Raw genomic sequence first — 16,348 nt, forward strand, 5'->3', positions numbered from 1 at the left:
TAGTCCTTCCCTTAGTAGATTGTTGGACCATTTTCATGCTGTGGCTGTAGGGAGTTGGCTGGGATGCAGTAGCTGGACTATTTGGGAAATCGGAAGCCAGAGCTGAAGCATGTGCTGTTTCTGCATTCGAAGAAGAGATGGGATGATGGCAACATAGTCTGGTAGGGTTGCCTCTTCTGGTGCGAGATGTCCTTTGCAGGTGACTTGGTGTGACTTACATTTCTTCTGCATCTCAAAAGGCAGATAGCAGAGGGCACAGCAGAAGGCGATCCACTTGCTATGGATTCTCCTGCGGTGTCTGCTGAGACTGCCAAGGTACTGGAATCCTCGGCTGGACAGCAGTTTCCCATGATATGCAGCATTTAGTGGATGTGCCCACCCTGCTTCTTCCACTCCCCTTGGTGAGTTTCCTGAGCCATCTATCCTTCTTCCTACAGGTTTCCCACTATAGGGTATGGCATGCCCCACAATCTGTAAAGTTAACTAACGAACACTGAAAACTCCCATTGGAATTATTTTGTTTCTCTTAAATTTCAAGAGAGATTAATTTTTTTCTTCTGATGACTTTGTTCTATAGACTGCGTTCCCTGCGCTCTTCCGCCATTCACACAGAGGTCAAAAAACAAGCCAAGGAATTATACCTCGTTCTTTTCTGTAATGTCATTTACAATAGTTGAGAGAAAATACTGGGTTCATCCAAAGTAAAGATAAACTTATATGCATTCTATATGGTTGCACACATTAAACTAACGTCAGGTAGATAAAATGGCCATTGCATATACAAAATGCATAAAACTATGCGAGGTTTTACTGTCAAAAAGTTTAATGTTTGGTGGTGAGATAAACAGATCATTTATCTTAAAAATTTGTAAAGCAGAAATGTTTGCAGATTAGCAGATAAGGACTTTTAAAAAAAATAGGATAGGAAGTCATATGTAAAGTAATCAGAGCAGTATCTCAAGTTACAGTCAAAAGCGAAACTGAGCAAATCTCAGAAGAATGCTGCTAGAAGCTTTTCATTCTCTATTTTGCTTTAGAAAGTAGTTCAGGAAATCTTCATTCAGGTCACTTTTACAACGATATTCAGACTTTTGTATAGATTTCCGAACAAAAGTAAGAATCTTTACTACCGTCAGCATCAGAGATTTAATATTACCAAATGCTCAACCGTTTTGCAGTGCTGGCTATAATATGGAAGCTAATCAAATTCATATAGTTCTTTATCCTCTCCCAAACTGTTGGCTAATCTAAATCACTAACTTGAAGCAGTGAAGCAAATCTCATATTAAATAAAATATATGTATAAAATGTAGCCCAGACAACCACAAGCTTTCATAATAAAAACTAACAGGCAGCTACTTTGGGGGAAATCTTTATGTGAGCTAAGCGAAAGGGGATCAACTGAACAGCATTTAAAATGTCTCAGACAAGTTAGCTCTTACAAAAGAAAAAGATAAAGCAGTTTTCAGACTGCAACAAGGAAATTGCCTCTAGAGCACTGGATGGACACCTAAAGATGTATTTAAAATAAATAAATAAATAAATAAATAAATAAATAAAATGTCGCTTCAGAGAGGTGCAGGCTGGCAATTTCTCAAGGTTCTTTTCTCTCTCATTAATCATTTCCCTATTTAGAATATACCATTTTATTAATTCTTCCACCTAAACTTTATGAAGAAAAAAAAAGAAGGCAGATTGAAGCATTTTATATGATTGTCAAATTTGTATACAACTATTTATATTTCTTCAGGTTGTCCATAAAAAATTATTTTTAAGGCATGCAGGGCACAAATCATTGAGGGTGTCTCTTTCACTGCACAGTTCACCTGAGCTTTAGCCCAAATCCACACAGACAAATTTCTGATCCTAGTATGGAGGTTCTTTAAGCTCAGGCTATCTTGTCCTCCTTGGGATATGGCTTAGAACCCAGGATCCTCTTTAATCCTATGTCCTCTTTGCAGTGAGGACATAAGCTAAATCCCTTGAGTGCTGATAGACCTCCAATATCATTCCAACAATACCGCCTCCTCCCCAAGGAGAAGGTAAGTTTTCCCACAATTGACTGAAAAAGAATCCTAGCGCATCTCAGTACAAAGAAGCATGGACTGTGCCCTTAGATATACACAAGTGAGTGCCAAAACAGCAAGGACACAGTAACTCAGGTATGACTTTACTGTGGAGGTGCTCAGATCTGGACTAGGCCAACCCAGATGCTAAAATCCATGTGCCTTCTCTCTGGTTAACTATGCAGTGAAGACAGAGTCTGCGGGGTTTAAAAGGTCAAGTACAACTACTTAATGTGTGCTTTTACTCTGAAAATGACTTAAAACACCATGTAGGGCTCTAGGTAATTACTATCTCTGTTTTCTTACCAATATGCTCTGTTTACTAGTAAAACAGTTTTCCTACTGATCAGCCCCACAAACACAACATAGGATCTGAAAGTCAGGTTGCTATATTTCCCTTTTGAATAGCAGACCAATAACAAAGATTCTGCAGACTAAGTTGTGCTTCTCCTGTTATCTTCAAATTATACTCTCATTTACACCTGTGTAACCCCATGGGCTTTTAATGGGTTTGCACAAGTGTAACTGATTGGCACTTAGTAAACAATTCCATTTATGATACACAAGATGGAATATTAAAATACACTCCCTCTTAGCCCTGCTGAGCCGACACAGCTAACGGGCATAAAAAAGCTTCAAAAATTTAGGACTGGTCTACAGTACTAAAAAGTTACATCAGCATAGCCACGTGCACACTCCCATGAGATGTAGTTAAGCCAACCTACCCAACGTAGACAGTTCTAAGTCAACAAAATTCTTCTGTTGACCTAGCTACTGCCTCTCAGGGAGGTGGATTACCTGTTGCTGTAGTACAGGGATCGGCAACCTCTGGTACACGGCTCACCAGGGTAAGCATCCTGGTGGGCTGGGCTGGGCCAGTTTGTTTATCTGCCATATTGGCAGGTTCGGCAGGCCAGGGCTCCTGCTGGCTGCGGTCCCAGGCCAATGGGGATGGCAGGAAATGCCACGGGCCAAGTGACATACTGGTCATGGCTTCCCGCTGCCCCATTGGCCTGGAATAGGGGACCGTGGCCAGTGGGAGCCGCAGTCCGCCGAACCTGCTGACGCAGCAGATAAACTGGCCTGGCCCACCAGGGTGCTTACCCTGGCGAGCCGCGTGCCAGAGGTTGTCGACACCTGCTGTAGTATCTTCACTCAAGTGATTCAGTAGCTGCAGCTGCACTACCATAGCATTTTAAGTGTGGACACAGCCTTATTTTAAAGGACTTGCACACCGAGACAGCCTCCCGGCCTTCCCAAATCAGATTCACAACCTAACAAGCTCCTGGTCACAACACACAGTTCCGAAATTCAAGACACTGCTTTTTCCTACCTAATCATTGGCCATCAGTTTCTCCCTTCAACCACACCCTATTTTATTTTAATTCCTCTACTACTTGGCATGCTTTCTGCCCTCTTCTTTCAACAGCTTTATCTCCTCCACTCTCCCTGCTAATTTTGGTCTTGCTATAAACATATATTTGAACACCCATCCACCTTCCCCATTTCCATTCCAAAGAATGCCCATCCAAATGAAGACTAAAAAAATCTAAACCTATTAGATTACAAGTTTGAATAAATAATTTTAAAATCCATCAATATCTGTGCATCACTTTCTAAGCAACTCTTCAATCTTCTTGCAACCCTTCTACTGTCTTCTCATGCACACCCCCATAGTTTTTCATATTCAATTGTTTGTGGTTTCATAGAAAGCTCTTTGGGAGAGGTGTCATTTCTTCTGCATGTATTGTAAAGCACCTGGCACATTTGAAACTTTATATAAAAACCATCTATGTAAGTTGGAGATTTTTCAATGTACAAATGGCAGATATGTGCCTATTTCCCGCTGACTCCCAACAGTTGAAACCTATCATCCCCAAGCAATTTTTTTTAATACAATATCCCTTATGGACAGCAATACTAATTACTTTGAAATGATCAATCTCAATAGTGTGATGTCAACTACTGCAAGTGAAACTTACAGAAGATAGTTTTCTATGGTCCAGCTGTGTAAGGGAAAGGGCTGGTAGGATGGGACCTTAGCCAAGGGCTCTAGTCCACAAAAATTCTATCCATTCACATTTTTCTAAGACTCTGGTCCTGCAAACACTTATGCACCTGATTACTTTTAAGCAAGAGTAGTCTCAGTGAAGTCACTGCCTCACACACATACACACACTTTTCTCCTATTGACCTGCCTTGAATGACAACTATTAATAATGTATTTGCTCTTCTGCATTTTTCAACCCCCCTGAATTTACAGAAATATACAAAACAAAAAGAGAAGGTCACAATCCAGAATGAATCAGAGCTGTATGTTCTCTCTTGGATGCATAACATTTGTTTTTGAAAAATGACTCGCTATTCTCCTGCTATCAAGACAAACCCTATAGCATACAATACTGCTGCAGACCACCAGCTAATTAAGAGAGCTTTCAAACACATTAACAACAGAATATATTCAATGTCGTCTTAAATTATATTTAAAAATACACAAAAAATTGCCTTTTTTCAACCCCATCTCACCGCACCAAACAGCAAGCATCGGGGGAGGGGGGGGACTATCAGAATGTTGAGGGGGAAATCCCAACACACAGAGAATACCACATTTCCCAATTTCATCTCAAATCACAAAAATAAGGATGATAGTGACCCACTTGTTTAATAAAGAAAATTGTGTATTACTGAGAATAATACATTCACGTAACGTCTTCCACATGATGTTCAACCAAAGCTTTAGAACCATATACTTAAGGCCTACTTATGCGTACTTAATGAACACAATATGTGCATTACTATATATTTAAAAACAAACAAACTACTTTTTCAAAGTTTCTTCACCCTAACAGCATCTGCTGAAACTCTTGATTAACAAAATTACATTGTTATACATATCAGGAATGAACAACTACGTATTAATATTTATTTTGAGAACATTCTCCATTGAGCAGAACCTTGTAAACTCACACTAATGACAAAGGCACAAGGTAATTTACTTAATCTTGTCAATTAGCAAGACATTGAACAAAGCAAGAATGATGCATCACCAAATAAATTTTGTTTATTTGACAGGTGTACTTCAGTTTTCATTATCTATGATTATCTTTAATAGTAAAATGTTCTCTCACATACTTTGAGCAAGTAATCATGTCTTTGACATAAGACCTCACAGCGCATATTTGTGAAGTTTTACTGTATTAGAATCACAACTTCTATTGCCATGGTATTTCTACTGCTGGAAGGGTAACCAGTCCAACGGATCTACACTAGATCACTATGTGCGTGCCTAGGTCAGTGTAGCTCCTGGACATCAAATTCCTATTTTGAAAACTGTTTGACCTCATAAAAGCACATCGTCTAAAAATACATGATAGTTATTTTTGTGGAGAAGATAGACAATTTGAATAATGAACCATCCTCACCCTCTGAACTGTCCTCAGACTTTTAATGTGATGGAAAATAGTGCAGCATCTCTCATTAAACTGATATAATAATATTAAATTCCAGCACCACAAATAAAAAAAAAGCCAATGTACCCACTTGCATGTTTGTACCTCCTATCACAATCATTTCATCATAAGGAGGTGAGCTCAGTGACAAAGTGAACACACATACAGGCATCCCTGGAACAGACAATGCACCAAAATAAGTGCAAAACTGCAAGGCCCATAAGAACTAGTAACAATTGTTGCAATTTAGCTACAGAAAACAGAATATAATAAAAATATTTGATTTTTCAATGACTCCCAATTCCCTAGGCATCAACATCTTGAGGCTCTTTAATCCACCTCACATGTTTCTGCGATATTTTAGAAATACTTTAATGTTGGAACAAGATCTTGTTTTAAGTAGACATACTTTCCTGACTGCAGAGACATATTTGATTCAGTAATCTGCCTTCCCTCACCCCCACCATTTTTTTTTCGTTGTTTTTTTTTTAAATGAAGAAAAGAATGGCAATGATGGAAGTTTACTTGCTTACCTCCAAAAATGAAAAGCGAACAGAGGACTGCATGGACTGCAAGGGCTTGTTGGGGTTGGGCTCAGGCTCCTTGGGGTGAGACTGAAAGTTAAAATAATGTCATCTCTAGTAAACAAAAGGTTCAGTAAAAGTAGCATGATTTACTTTAGGGATTATGGTCTTTAAAACAGAAATTTTAGAGCTCTGTCTTGAATGAAATGGTACACAACCATCCACTAATTATCACTATTAGCCACATCAGTCTTGGTCTACCCTGAGTATAAATTGATAATTTAAAACAAGATCAAGTGGGAAGCATGGAGTAGCCTACATGTTTGGTATTTTGCAGGAAAAAATTATTGTCATGTGAGTCCTCTAGGGAAGACTAAAAGGAACTTCTTAAAGGTTTGTGGTTAAAACCCCCCCAACAAGTGCTATATAGCAGTCTTTACACAAGAAGATATCCAGACACCTAAAACTAAGTACACCTCTACCTTGATATAACGCTGTCCTCGGGAGCCAAAAAATCTTACCGTGTTATAGGTGAATCTTGCTTTGATCTGCCGGAGTGCGCAGCCCCGCCCGCCCACAGCACTGCTTTACCACATACTATCCAAATTTGTGTTATATCAGGTCGTGTTATATCAGGGTAGAGGTGTATTTGATTTTGAATATTGGCTTTATAAAATATGATTTTGTTGGGTATAAGAAAATGTTGGTGCAAATTTTCAAATTTGGGAGTCCAAATGTAGGTACCTAAATAAAAGTGGCCCCATTTTCAAAAGCAATGAATTACTTAATAGTGGGAAACACAGATGCTCAACAGCTCAAAGTCAGACCAAATATTTAAGTGAGTCAGTACGGATGCATGTTTAACAGGCAATCACATTGGATAATTCTGACCTTAGAAACTGTCTTTAAAAAGCACTTTGGAGCGTAGTTCTACTTTGAAAGGTTCGTCTGTAAAAACAGCATTGTAGGGCCACTGACAGATTACACAGTTGCACCTCTGAAGTATATGCATACAGTGACATGCACTTTTCTCATAAATGCTTGCTGGAAAGCTTTTTAATATGTCCGGTAACATGCCTATAGTTGCAACTGGCTAAAGTTAGACATCTTCCATTCTTGTCCTAAAGCAACTAGTTAGCTTTGCTTGAACTTGTGTGTGCACTGAGGACTCTCTCAAATTCTCCTACCGTTACTCTAGCTTTGGTGGTAGCTCCAGACAGAGCAATAGTGGGAGCACACAGATAGACCAGTCACCAGCCTTTTTTCCCCCAACATCATGTCATCTACCTGGTCCCTGTGGCCAACCTACGCTAGCACTCCCAAAGTTACATCACAGGCTGAGTTGCACCTGTGCTAGTGCAACCATAATGATAAAATTTGATTGGTTTAGAAATCCTCTTTGCAACATTTACGTATACTTGATCCAACTATCACGGGCCTTGAAAAAGGGTAAAACTAAACCAGTGTCCCCAGGAGGATGGAGTTTTCTGGGGAGACTAAGTTTGTGCAACTGGTGTGTCTTAGGGGTGAGCATTGATGCTTGGCACATAGAGAAGGTAGACTGCGGGAGTCCCATTCCCTGAAAGTACTATGATACAGAATCTGTGCCCAAGAGGCTAGAGCAAGAGACTGCAAATAAAGCTCTCAAGATCCAGGGGAGCTTAGAAATATGATGGATCCAGGGCAGATCCAAGCACATCAGGCTGGTGAGAATTCAGCAGGGGAAAGGACAACCAGGATCTGAGACACCATTATAAACTTGTTTTCAGTTGTTTATAACTTTGCAAACTTTCGTGTTTAGGCTGAGCTTTTCCATGCTGGGTGTATTTTTGTCAGGGTTTTGGGGGGTGAGGGAGGGAGCTTAAGTTCAAGCAAAAATGGTTCGGCCATTTCCAAGAATGAAATTAGGGAAAATATGTTGTTTTGACACATTAAAAAACAAGTCCTACAAACTTTTCATTGAGAAGCTCTAGCATCTCCAATCTTTGGAGCAGGGACCTGAAATTTGCAGGAGGTGGCCAGAGTGTCAGGGATGTGCTTTTTGTATTTATGTGGGAAAAATGCCTTTGAAAAATCTTCAAACATGCTCAATTGACACTTGTTAGAATTTGGCAGCTAAATTCAGACTATCTGTACTGGTCATGCTCCATTCCGGGGCGGCAAGGGCTGAGCAGGACTTTTCCTGCTGGTCCTGGGTGCTATGGACTGGAGAACTGAGAGCAGGGAGTGTGATTCTCCTGTGCTCTCAATGTGACTCCCCTCCTGGGGCTCAGGGTGCAGTAGAAGATTAGTGGCAGGCATGGATTGGGGTAAAGAGCCTGTCGTGAAACCAACCATAAATTTGCCATGTCCTTTCTCTGTTCAAACAAGTAAAATATTAGTAAGTACAGAGACAACTTAAAGGTAAAGAGTTAATTTTTAAAATTTTGTTCAATTCTAATAAAACAAGAAGTATTGGTAAAAGAGGTAAGGTAATAGAAATAGATACATAATTCTTATTGTGACAATATTTTAACTACAAAAAGCAAACAACTAGTATTACAGCAATATATGATTCAAAATTTGAGCACTGTGGCAAAGCAAGCATAACCATGGGAGGTTGCACGTTAAGGAGGGAGAAATATATACTGTTTGGTACAAGTCATTACCTCCCTTTAAAAATATTTGTTGTAAATGATTTTCCAACTTTTGTAGCTAGGGACATTATTTGCATAAGATTATATATATATATATATATATATATATATATATATATATATATATATATATATATATATATCAGGGGAAGTTTAATTTTTAAAATATTTAAATTGCCATTTCTTCAGAAAAGAGAATACAACTATAAATTATTCGTGGAAACTATTTTAAGGAGCTCCCTGTAAGAAACTCCTTCAAAATTTGTGAAAAAATAGTAATATTCTCTCTCACAATACACTTCTGAAGTCCCAAAAGGTACCTACAAGTTCACAAACCCCTCCAAAGTAAAAGTAGCAGGAGTATTAAGCCTTCATTGAAATACAGAATTTTTCAATAATGTTTTAAACACATAAATAGGAGAACTCCAAAGCACTAACTCCAAAGTTATTTTATGTAATAAGGGTTCTGGCACCTTTAAGCAATATTAGAATGGATTATTTTCCCCATGTATACCCACCCACCCACTATACATTTACATTCATATCTCCTTTTAAAACTTTCCAAATGTCTTAGGTCATATCTTTTATAACTAAATAACTTTTCCTTTGTATTTGCTGTACTCAGGTATTTCCTGTAGCAAGAATGGGGAAGTCCAAGTGAATACTGCAGGATCTGAAGTAATCGTATCTATTTATCTAGCTGAAACAGAAAATTTTCTGAGGTGCCCACTGTATAAACACCTACATAGCATATGGAGTCTGTGCATGGGTAGGTATGTATAGATATAAATACAACTGGCTGATTATTTAGAACAAATACGTGCTGACACTTTGTGAATAAGAGGCTTTGTCCAACATATTTACTATAAAACCAATTTGTATATTTTCATGTAGCTACTCTCTAAGTAAGAGCTGAAAGCAGGCAAATGAATTAATCAGCTTTAAGAAAATACAAAGTAAACACACTGCTAAACTAGGTAAACACATTTACTGCAGAGACTAGATGATAAGCAGGAATCATTCAGAATGTTATACAGTTCATTAATATTCTGTTACACAAGTAAAATATGTATCATACCTAATGAATGCTCACAAATAGCATTTCTATTATGTTCTAATCTCTTGCAGTGCTCTGTATTATTCAGCAGAGACAGAGGCCTTTCTGAAAGGCAACATTGGCATAAACAAACAGTAACAGAGAGGGGAAGAAAAAGACAGACACCATGGCCTACAGATACATTCTTTCACTGTGAGCTGTTAGGATGCTTCATGATCTGAGATTCAGCAACTTTAAATATGCAGAAATGTTTTCTTCTAAATATATTGCAATGTCCTGGCTCTAGGTTCACACATTTTCTGAAATCAACTGCAATGCATTTAAAACATGTCCCTTCCACCTAAAGCTGCAGTGCTCCGAGACTGTCAGTACAAACATATATTAAATAGCTATTGGTTGCACAAAAGCTAATGCCATGCAGAAATCATTAAAATATTAAAGACAGACAATACTTACTCCAAGGTCAACCCTGGAATTTGTAGCCTTTCCCGCTGGGCTTTCATTGCTGTTATATATGTTACCACACTCTATTGTAACCATGACACACATTCACTGGCAGCATCCTGGTGATGACAGAGAGTCAAAATGAACCACTATAAAGGAATGGACTAACAATCTCTGGGGGGAGAGGAGGGTGTACTGCAAGTTTGGGTCCTTCCACCCCTAGCCGTCATGAAGAAATGTCAGCTGCCTTTTTCAAGTTAACAGCAATGCGCACCACACTGATTTTGCAAAGAGAATGAAGCCTTCAGCTCTGCACGTCAAGTAATTCATTTCTAATAGCCTAAAAAAGCAGATGCCTCACTGACACGCACACTTTTCACCTCGACAGAATGAAAAGTCCCCCTCACCACACATTCTGACAGCTCAAAAACATAAAGCAACAGCAATGTACGCTGAAAACAGTTTCCCTCGGCAAATGTCAAACATTTACCACCCCCTATGATCCTATCAAATAGAATTTAGCCATCTTGTTTAAGTCACATTATCTCTTTTCTTGGTAAACAGAATTATTCAGTGTCTGCAGCAATAAAATAGCAAGTTACTGAATGACAATGTAAGCTCTTTTTCTTGACATAGAAAATGATTTTAGGAGACTTAGGAGCAAATACATTATATTAACAATCAGTGCTACAATAATGTAAGACAAAAAGTTAGTGTTCTGTTGGGGTGGTTGTATTTGAATGTTAAAAAGGGAAATGTTAAATATTTTATTAAGGATAAGATCCAGACTGCAAATTGAAGAAAGACATTTTAGATTGCGTTTAAAAATATAAAATTTGAAAACAATCTCATTTTAATAAACAGTAATATGCAAAGTACCGTGTATATCTGATGTCTCTTATTTGATTTAATCCTACCCACTCCTTTCCCTATCCCCTTCTTTGGTCAATGCCTTTTGTTTTTTTGATTGTAAACTACTTGATGAGAGCTATGTCTTATGAAATATCATGGAAAGCTAAAACTTTATGTAAGTGTTTATTACGAATACTATAAGAGTTAGAATATTTTACCCATTCAAATCAACGTTTTCTATGGCAAGTGCTTCATGTCAGTGTAAAGTAATAATAATGTGAAAACAATTTATGTGAATCATTTATGTCTTTATGGTTTTTCTACTTGTCAGTCATTAGGTTTTTTAGTTTTAAATGTCTGCATCCACAAATTTCTACTTTTCCTTGTGATAACATATATATATTCCAAAAACAGCCTTTTTCAAAAGAACATTATTAAGGTTGCAAAGTCAATTTTTCAAAAGCTAAGAAATACCAGAATTAAAGTTGCCTTAGCAATCTTAGTTCACCCGCATTGTGCACATGCATTAGGATACAGTTTTAATTACATGATCATATTTTTTCCACAGGACCCTTGCCTCATTCAGTGCACAGGATGGAGCTTCTTAGGGGATCACTCAGAATTGTGCATAAAAGAGGCTGTTATCTGTAGGGCCCCTGCCTGGTTTGTGGCAGAATTTAGAAGGTATGTTATGAATGAGGCAGGGGACTGCGAGGAAGAGAAAGGGATGGCCCCTCCACACACACACACCCTGGAGAATTAGATTGCTCTACGAAAATAATACCTGTAAAGTCCAGTTAGCACATATGGGTCGGAAAATGCAAAAGGAATCTTTGGAGAATTTAGCTCCCAAGTGCTAACAACACACTACTGAGCATGTGCAAACTGAATTTTCATTTTTCAAAGGCTCATAACTTGACTAAATTTGGCAATTTTTAAATGAGGGAGCAGAAGGCACATGCTTGATGCCCCCTGAACAAATTTTAAGTCCAGTCTAGAGCCTCTCTAAAACAATTACAACCAATTTGTTAACATGGACAAAAATCACATTTTTCCCGAATCTCCTTCTCAGAAATGGCTGAACCATTTTTGCTGACACCTAAAAAACAAACCACACACACACACACAGCCTGAGGCAGACACCTGGCATGGAAAACTTCAGCTTGAAGAGTCAAAGTGTGGCAAAAATATCAGGAACTGAAAACAGAGTCTTAAGATGTGAAGTGTCAGGCAACCTTAACCAAAGGCAGTGGTGCCTACACCTCACACAATATTATATATAATCTTTCAGCTTTTTAAAAACTTCTAAGCTAATATAGCTCCTTTTGTTTACATCTTGGTGTATCAGCATCACTTTTGTCATCACTTTTGTCATCTGCACGAATGCATACAACTATGGAGTCAGTGTAAGATGTTGGTGATCATTTCAGCATACCTCTGGTCTTTAAAAATATAATCAAAACTAACTGTGATGAGGTGGAGGCTTTTATTAAATGACATATGTAAAATTTTCCTGATCAGATTGTATGGAAGATCAATTTTGCGCCTAGGGAACTGACAATGTACCTTTCCGAAAAGATATTGAAATATGAAGTCTAGATATTAAATAATTGTTTGCAGCTTGCTTATTATCAGTAGCACCAACAATACGTGAGATACGATACAAACACAGAAGGTAGCTTATCTCCCTGGCTCCAAAGAACTCGAATCATTATACACAAGACAATAAATAATCATTGTTATGTTTTTTCTTTCCATTACATATTTGTATTAGCCAATATTTCTAATGTGGTTGACATATCGCTGTCGGCCTTAGTTTGTTCTCTACTGGAAATCATGTTAAAGAAAACCCAGAACTGTGTATCTGAATTTCTAAAAGTCCTGTTAAAAAAAAAAACTTAAATGGTTAAAAAACTCAGGCAGGCGCAACGAAAGAGGACTAGCCCACATCTATCCTACAGGATGTATGCATGGAAGTGGATTAAAGTTATTAATTTAAGATAGGGTGTGTGTGCCGATTTTTAAAGGCAAAAAGGGGACAGTCAGGCACCAAACTGCCAGTTCGGCCTTTGAAAAATCTACCTCTCAATTTGTAAGTAGAACACAAGCCATTCGTTACAACTATTCCGTACCTTACAGATGCAGCAAATCTGTACACAGACCACTTGCTGCAAGTCATCCTTCAATATTCTTAAGCCACCAGGAGTGGCAGCCAATTTCTCTGCATTGTAAACTTTTTATTCTATGTTTGTAAGCACAATGAGGTCCTGGCCAATGACTAGAGCTCCTAAGCGCTACAGTGATGCAAATAATTAATAATAGCAGTAGTACTTTATGATGATTGCATTTGGGATAGTCCCTCCAGATTAGAGATGTGACGCAACTGCGGGGCAATATGAAGGAAAGCTGCACAACCTGTGCACAGATTTATACTACCTCTGTAGACTTTGGGACTGGAGGTTTGTCTATTCCTATTATATTCACTTAAATTTTCTTCAGGTAATACTACCACTATACACAGAATCTGTTTCCCTGATTGTTGGGTGAAGGTCATCTTGATAAGCATTATCATCCTTTGGTTGAAATCTCTACAACTACTATGTATATATAGGCAAGGTGCACGGCTTCTATTGTATAAATCTTTATAAACCTTCACAGCAGATTTAAAAGAAAAAGACAGTTCTGTCTTAACAGAGTAAGAGCTAAATAGCTCCAAAATTTTTATTGGATCAAGGCAATGCCACAGCCTTTTCCATATAAAAAACAACCAAAGGAGTAAAGTTCAGAAGCACTGCACACCTTGGTTAAAAAGGCAATACAAGTTTCAGAAATTAATCCCAAATGCCAACTTGGACATGAAGGTGAATTAAGAAGACAGGTCTATAACAGAGCTATTAATTCACTAACTATGCATGGTGTCTAAAAGCCAGCAGCATGCAAAAGGATAACGTTACCCATGCTGCATGACAAGATACACAAAATTGTTTTAGTGTAAAAGTTTATAAGCTGACAGTGCATACACCTCGCCTGGAGGAAAGCACCATTGGTGTAGGTCAGGCTATAAGAGAAAGAACTGGACTGGCAGCTGAGCACAGCAGTTTAGGCAGAAGCAGCTGTGTACGAAGGCTACTTTGAGACCCACAGAGACCAAGAGAATCCAACTTCTGGTCAGATCAGGAGTGTACTCTTAAAATTTTCATATTACTAAGTGATTGGGCAACAAAATGGCAAATGAAATTTCATGTGGATGAATGTAAAGTAATGCACATTGGAAAAAATAACCCCAACTATACATACAATATGATGGGGACTAATTTAGCTACGTGTCAGGAAAAAGATCTTGGAGTCATCGTGGATAGTTCTCTGAAGATGTCCACGCAGTGTGCAGAGACGGTCAAAAAAGCAAACAGGATGTTAGGAATCATTAAAAAGGGGATAGAGAATAAGACTGAGAATATATTATTGTCCTTATATAAATCCATGGTACGCCCACATCTCGAATACTGCGTACAGATGCGGCCTCCTCATCTCAAAAAAGATATACTGGCACTAGAAAAGGTTCAGAAAAGGGCATGACTGGAGGTTTGGAGAAGGTCCCATATGAGGAAAGATTAAAGAGGCTACGACTCTTCAGCTTGGAAAAGAGGAGACTAAGGGGGGGATTTGATAGTAGTACATAAAATCATGAGCGATGTGGAGAAAGCGGATAAGGAAAAGTTATTTACTCATTCCCATAATACAAGAACTAGGGGTTATCAAATGAAATTAATAGGCAGCAGGTTTAAAACAAATAAAAGGAAGTTGTTCTTCACACAGCGCACAATCAACTTGTGGAACTCCTGACCTGCAGAGGTTGTGAAGGCTAGGACTATAATAGCATTTAAAAGAGAACTGGATAAATTCATGGTGGTTAAGTCCATAAATGGCTATTAGCCAGGATGGGTAAGGAATGGTGTCCCTAGCCTCTGTTTGTCAGATGATGGAGATGGATGGCAGGAGAGAGATCACTTGATCATTGCCTGTTAGGTTCACTCGCTCTGGGGCACATGCCATTGGCCACTGTCGGTAGACAGGATACTGGGCTAGATGGACCTTTGGTCTGACCCGGTACGGCCGTTCTTATGTATTTACTGTTCAGTAGACTCATGCGGGTACTTTGAGTCAGTGTCACCGGTAGTATTTTATTCTCACCTTGGATTAAGCTTGTGTTGGTATGGGAGATTTTCTTTCCTACGTTCAGCATTTCCAGAAGACTTGGGAAAATGATTTACTGAAGAACATAGTAGTGAATTCTGACAAAGTCTGCTCTCAGTTGTACTTGTACAGCAAAATTTAGCCTTAATTTAATTAGATGAAGTCTAGCTACTAAGAACTGACTCCCCATTAGTTAAAACAATTGTTTGAGTTTACCTTCAGATTGATCAGCTACAAGTCACACCTGCCAGTTTCTGGTTTGAAAAATAATAATTAAAATGAGGCTCATGTTGTTGCAGAAAATCTCATTCATTAATTTAACAATTCCATTTTTTATTTCTGGAATAAACAAAATTAATTGTACTTTAAAAGGGCAGGGATAGGATCAATGTCTCAGTCAGAGATAATAATTTAAACTTAGTTTCTTTCTACAGTAGTGTCAGCCTTGAATGAGATGACAAGTGTTTTATTGACTTATCCAACACTTTTAGTTTAGCACTGTAGATCACTATTTACTATTGTGAAGATTAACTACTGCAATATGGCATTAGGAAGTAACATTTACTATTTATTTGCTGTAAGTGGATAGTGGCTGTGCGCTTGCACTGACCTCTTGCTATTTAGCTCAAGGCTCTATTATATTGAGGTTACTGGAAAGAACCACCCGTCCCCCCTCACATACACCCCACCACCACTATCACCATCAGCAAGTAGTTTAGTTGCATAATGATGGTTTTTACTAACAATTTTCTGGAGGACAGAATTACCAGCTCTTGATACGAAATTTAAAACGAGTTGTTATAATGTGGGAGTAAGGCAGCATTTTCAGGTTTGTACACCAAGTTCTTGTATGCCAGTGGAATGTCCCAGCAAAGCAGAGGCTAACTTATGCTTTACTTTCTTTATATATCCAAAAAAAAGGGAAAATAATGGGAACTAAATGTTAGGAGAAAAGTCCATTCTCAAAATCAGGGAACTATTGCAAACAATCTAATTTCCTGGAAAACAACCACTGCAAAATATCACTTCTGCTGTCAACCAAATTGCTTCTCTGGCAACGAGTCTCTGACCAACTGAAGAAATATCTCCTATTTTAGCTTCTTCTCTGTACAACGTCAAACACTCA

At 38.3% G+C, this 16,348-nt stretch overlaps 1 protein-coding gene across 6 annotated transcripts in view; it reads right to left on the reverse strand.

Annotated features, from left to right (window-relative positions):
- The window catches only part of MAST4 (microtubule associated serine/threonine kinase family member 4), a 342,363-nt gene that overhangs the window by 164,955 nt on the left and 161,060 nt on the right, over positions 1-16,348 (reverse strand). The window contains exons 1-2 of one of the 6 annotated variants that reach the window (XM_030566016.1): positions 10,189-10,250; positions 6,049-6,129 (exon numbers count right to left, since the gene is read on the reverse strand). The exons of 4 other annotated variants lie outside the window; for them this stretch is intronic. In XM_030566016.1, the coding sequence (XP_030421876.1) occupies positions 6,049-6,129; positions 10,189-10,235 (128 nt within the window). In that variant the 5' untranslated portion in view covers positions 10,236-10,250. Of the gene's footprint in view, positions 1-6,048; positions 6,130-10,188; positions 10,257-16,348 lie in introns of those variants that run through there. One more of the 6 variants, XM_030566018.1, reaches the window with a different exon arrangement.

This window comes from Gopherus evgoodei, chromosome 6 (assembly GCF_007399415.2).
Source record: "Gopherus evgoodei ecotype Sinaloan lineage chromosome 6, rGopEvg1_v1.p, whole genome shotgun sequence".
In the NCBI taxonomy this organism is placed as follows: Eukaryota; Metazoa; Chordata; order Testudines; family Testudinidae; genus Gopherus; species Gopherus evgoodei.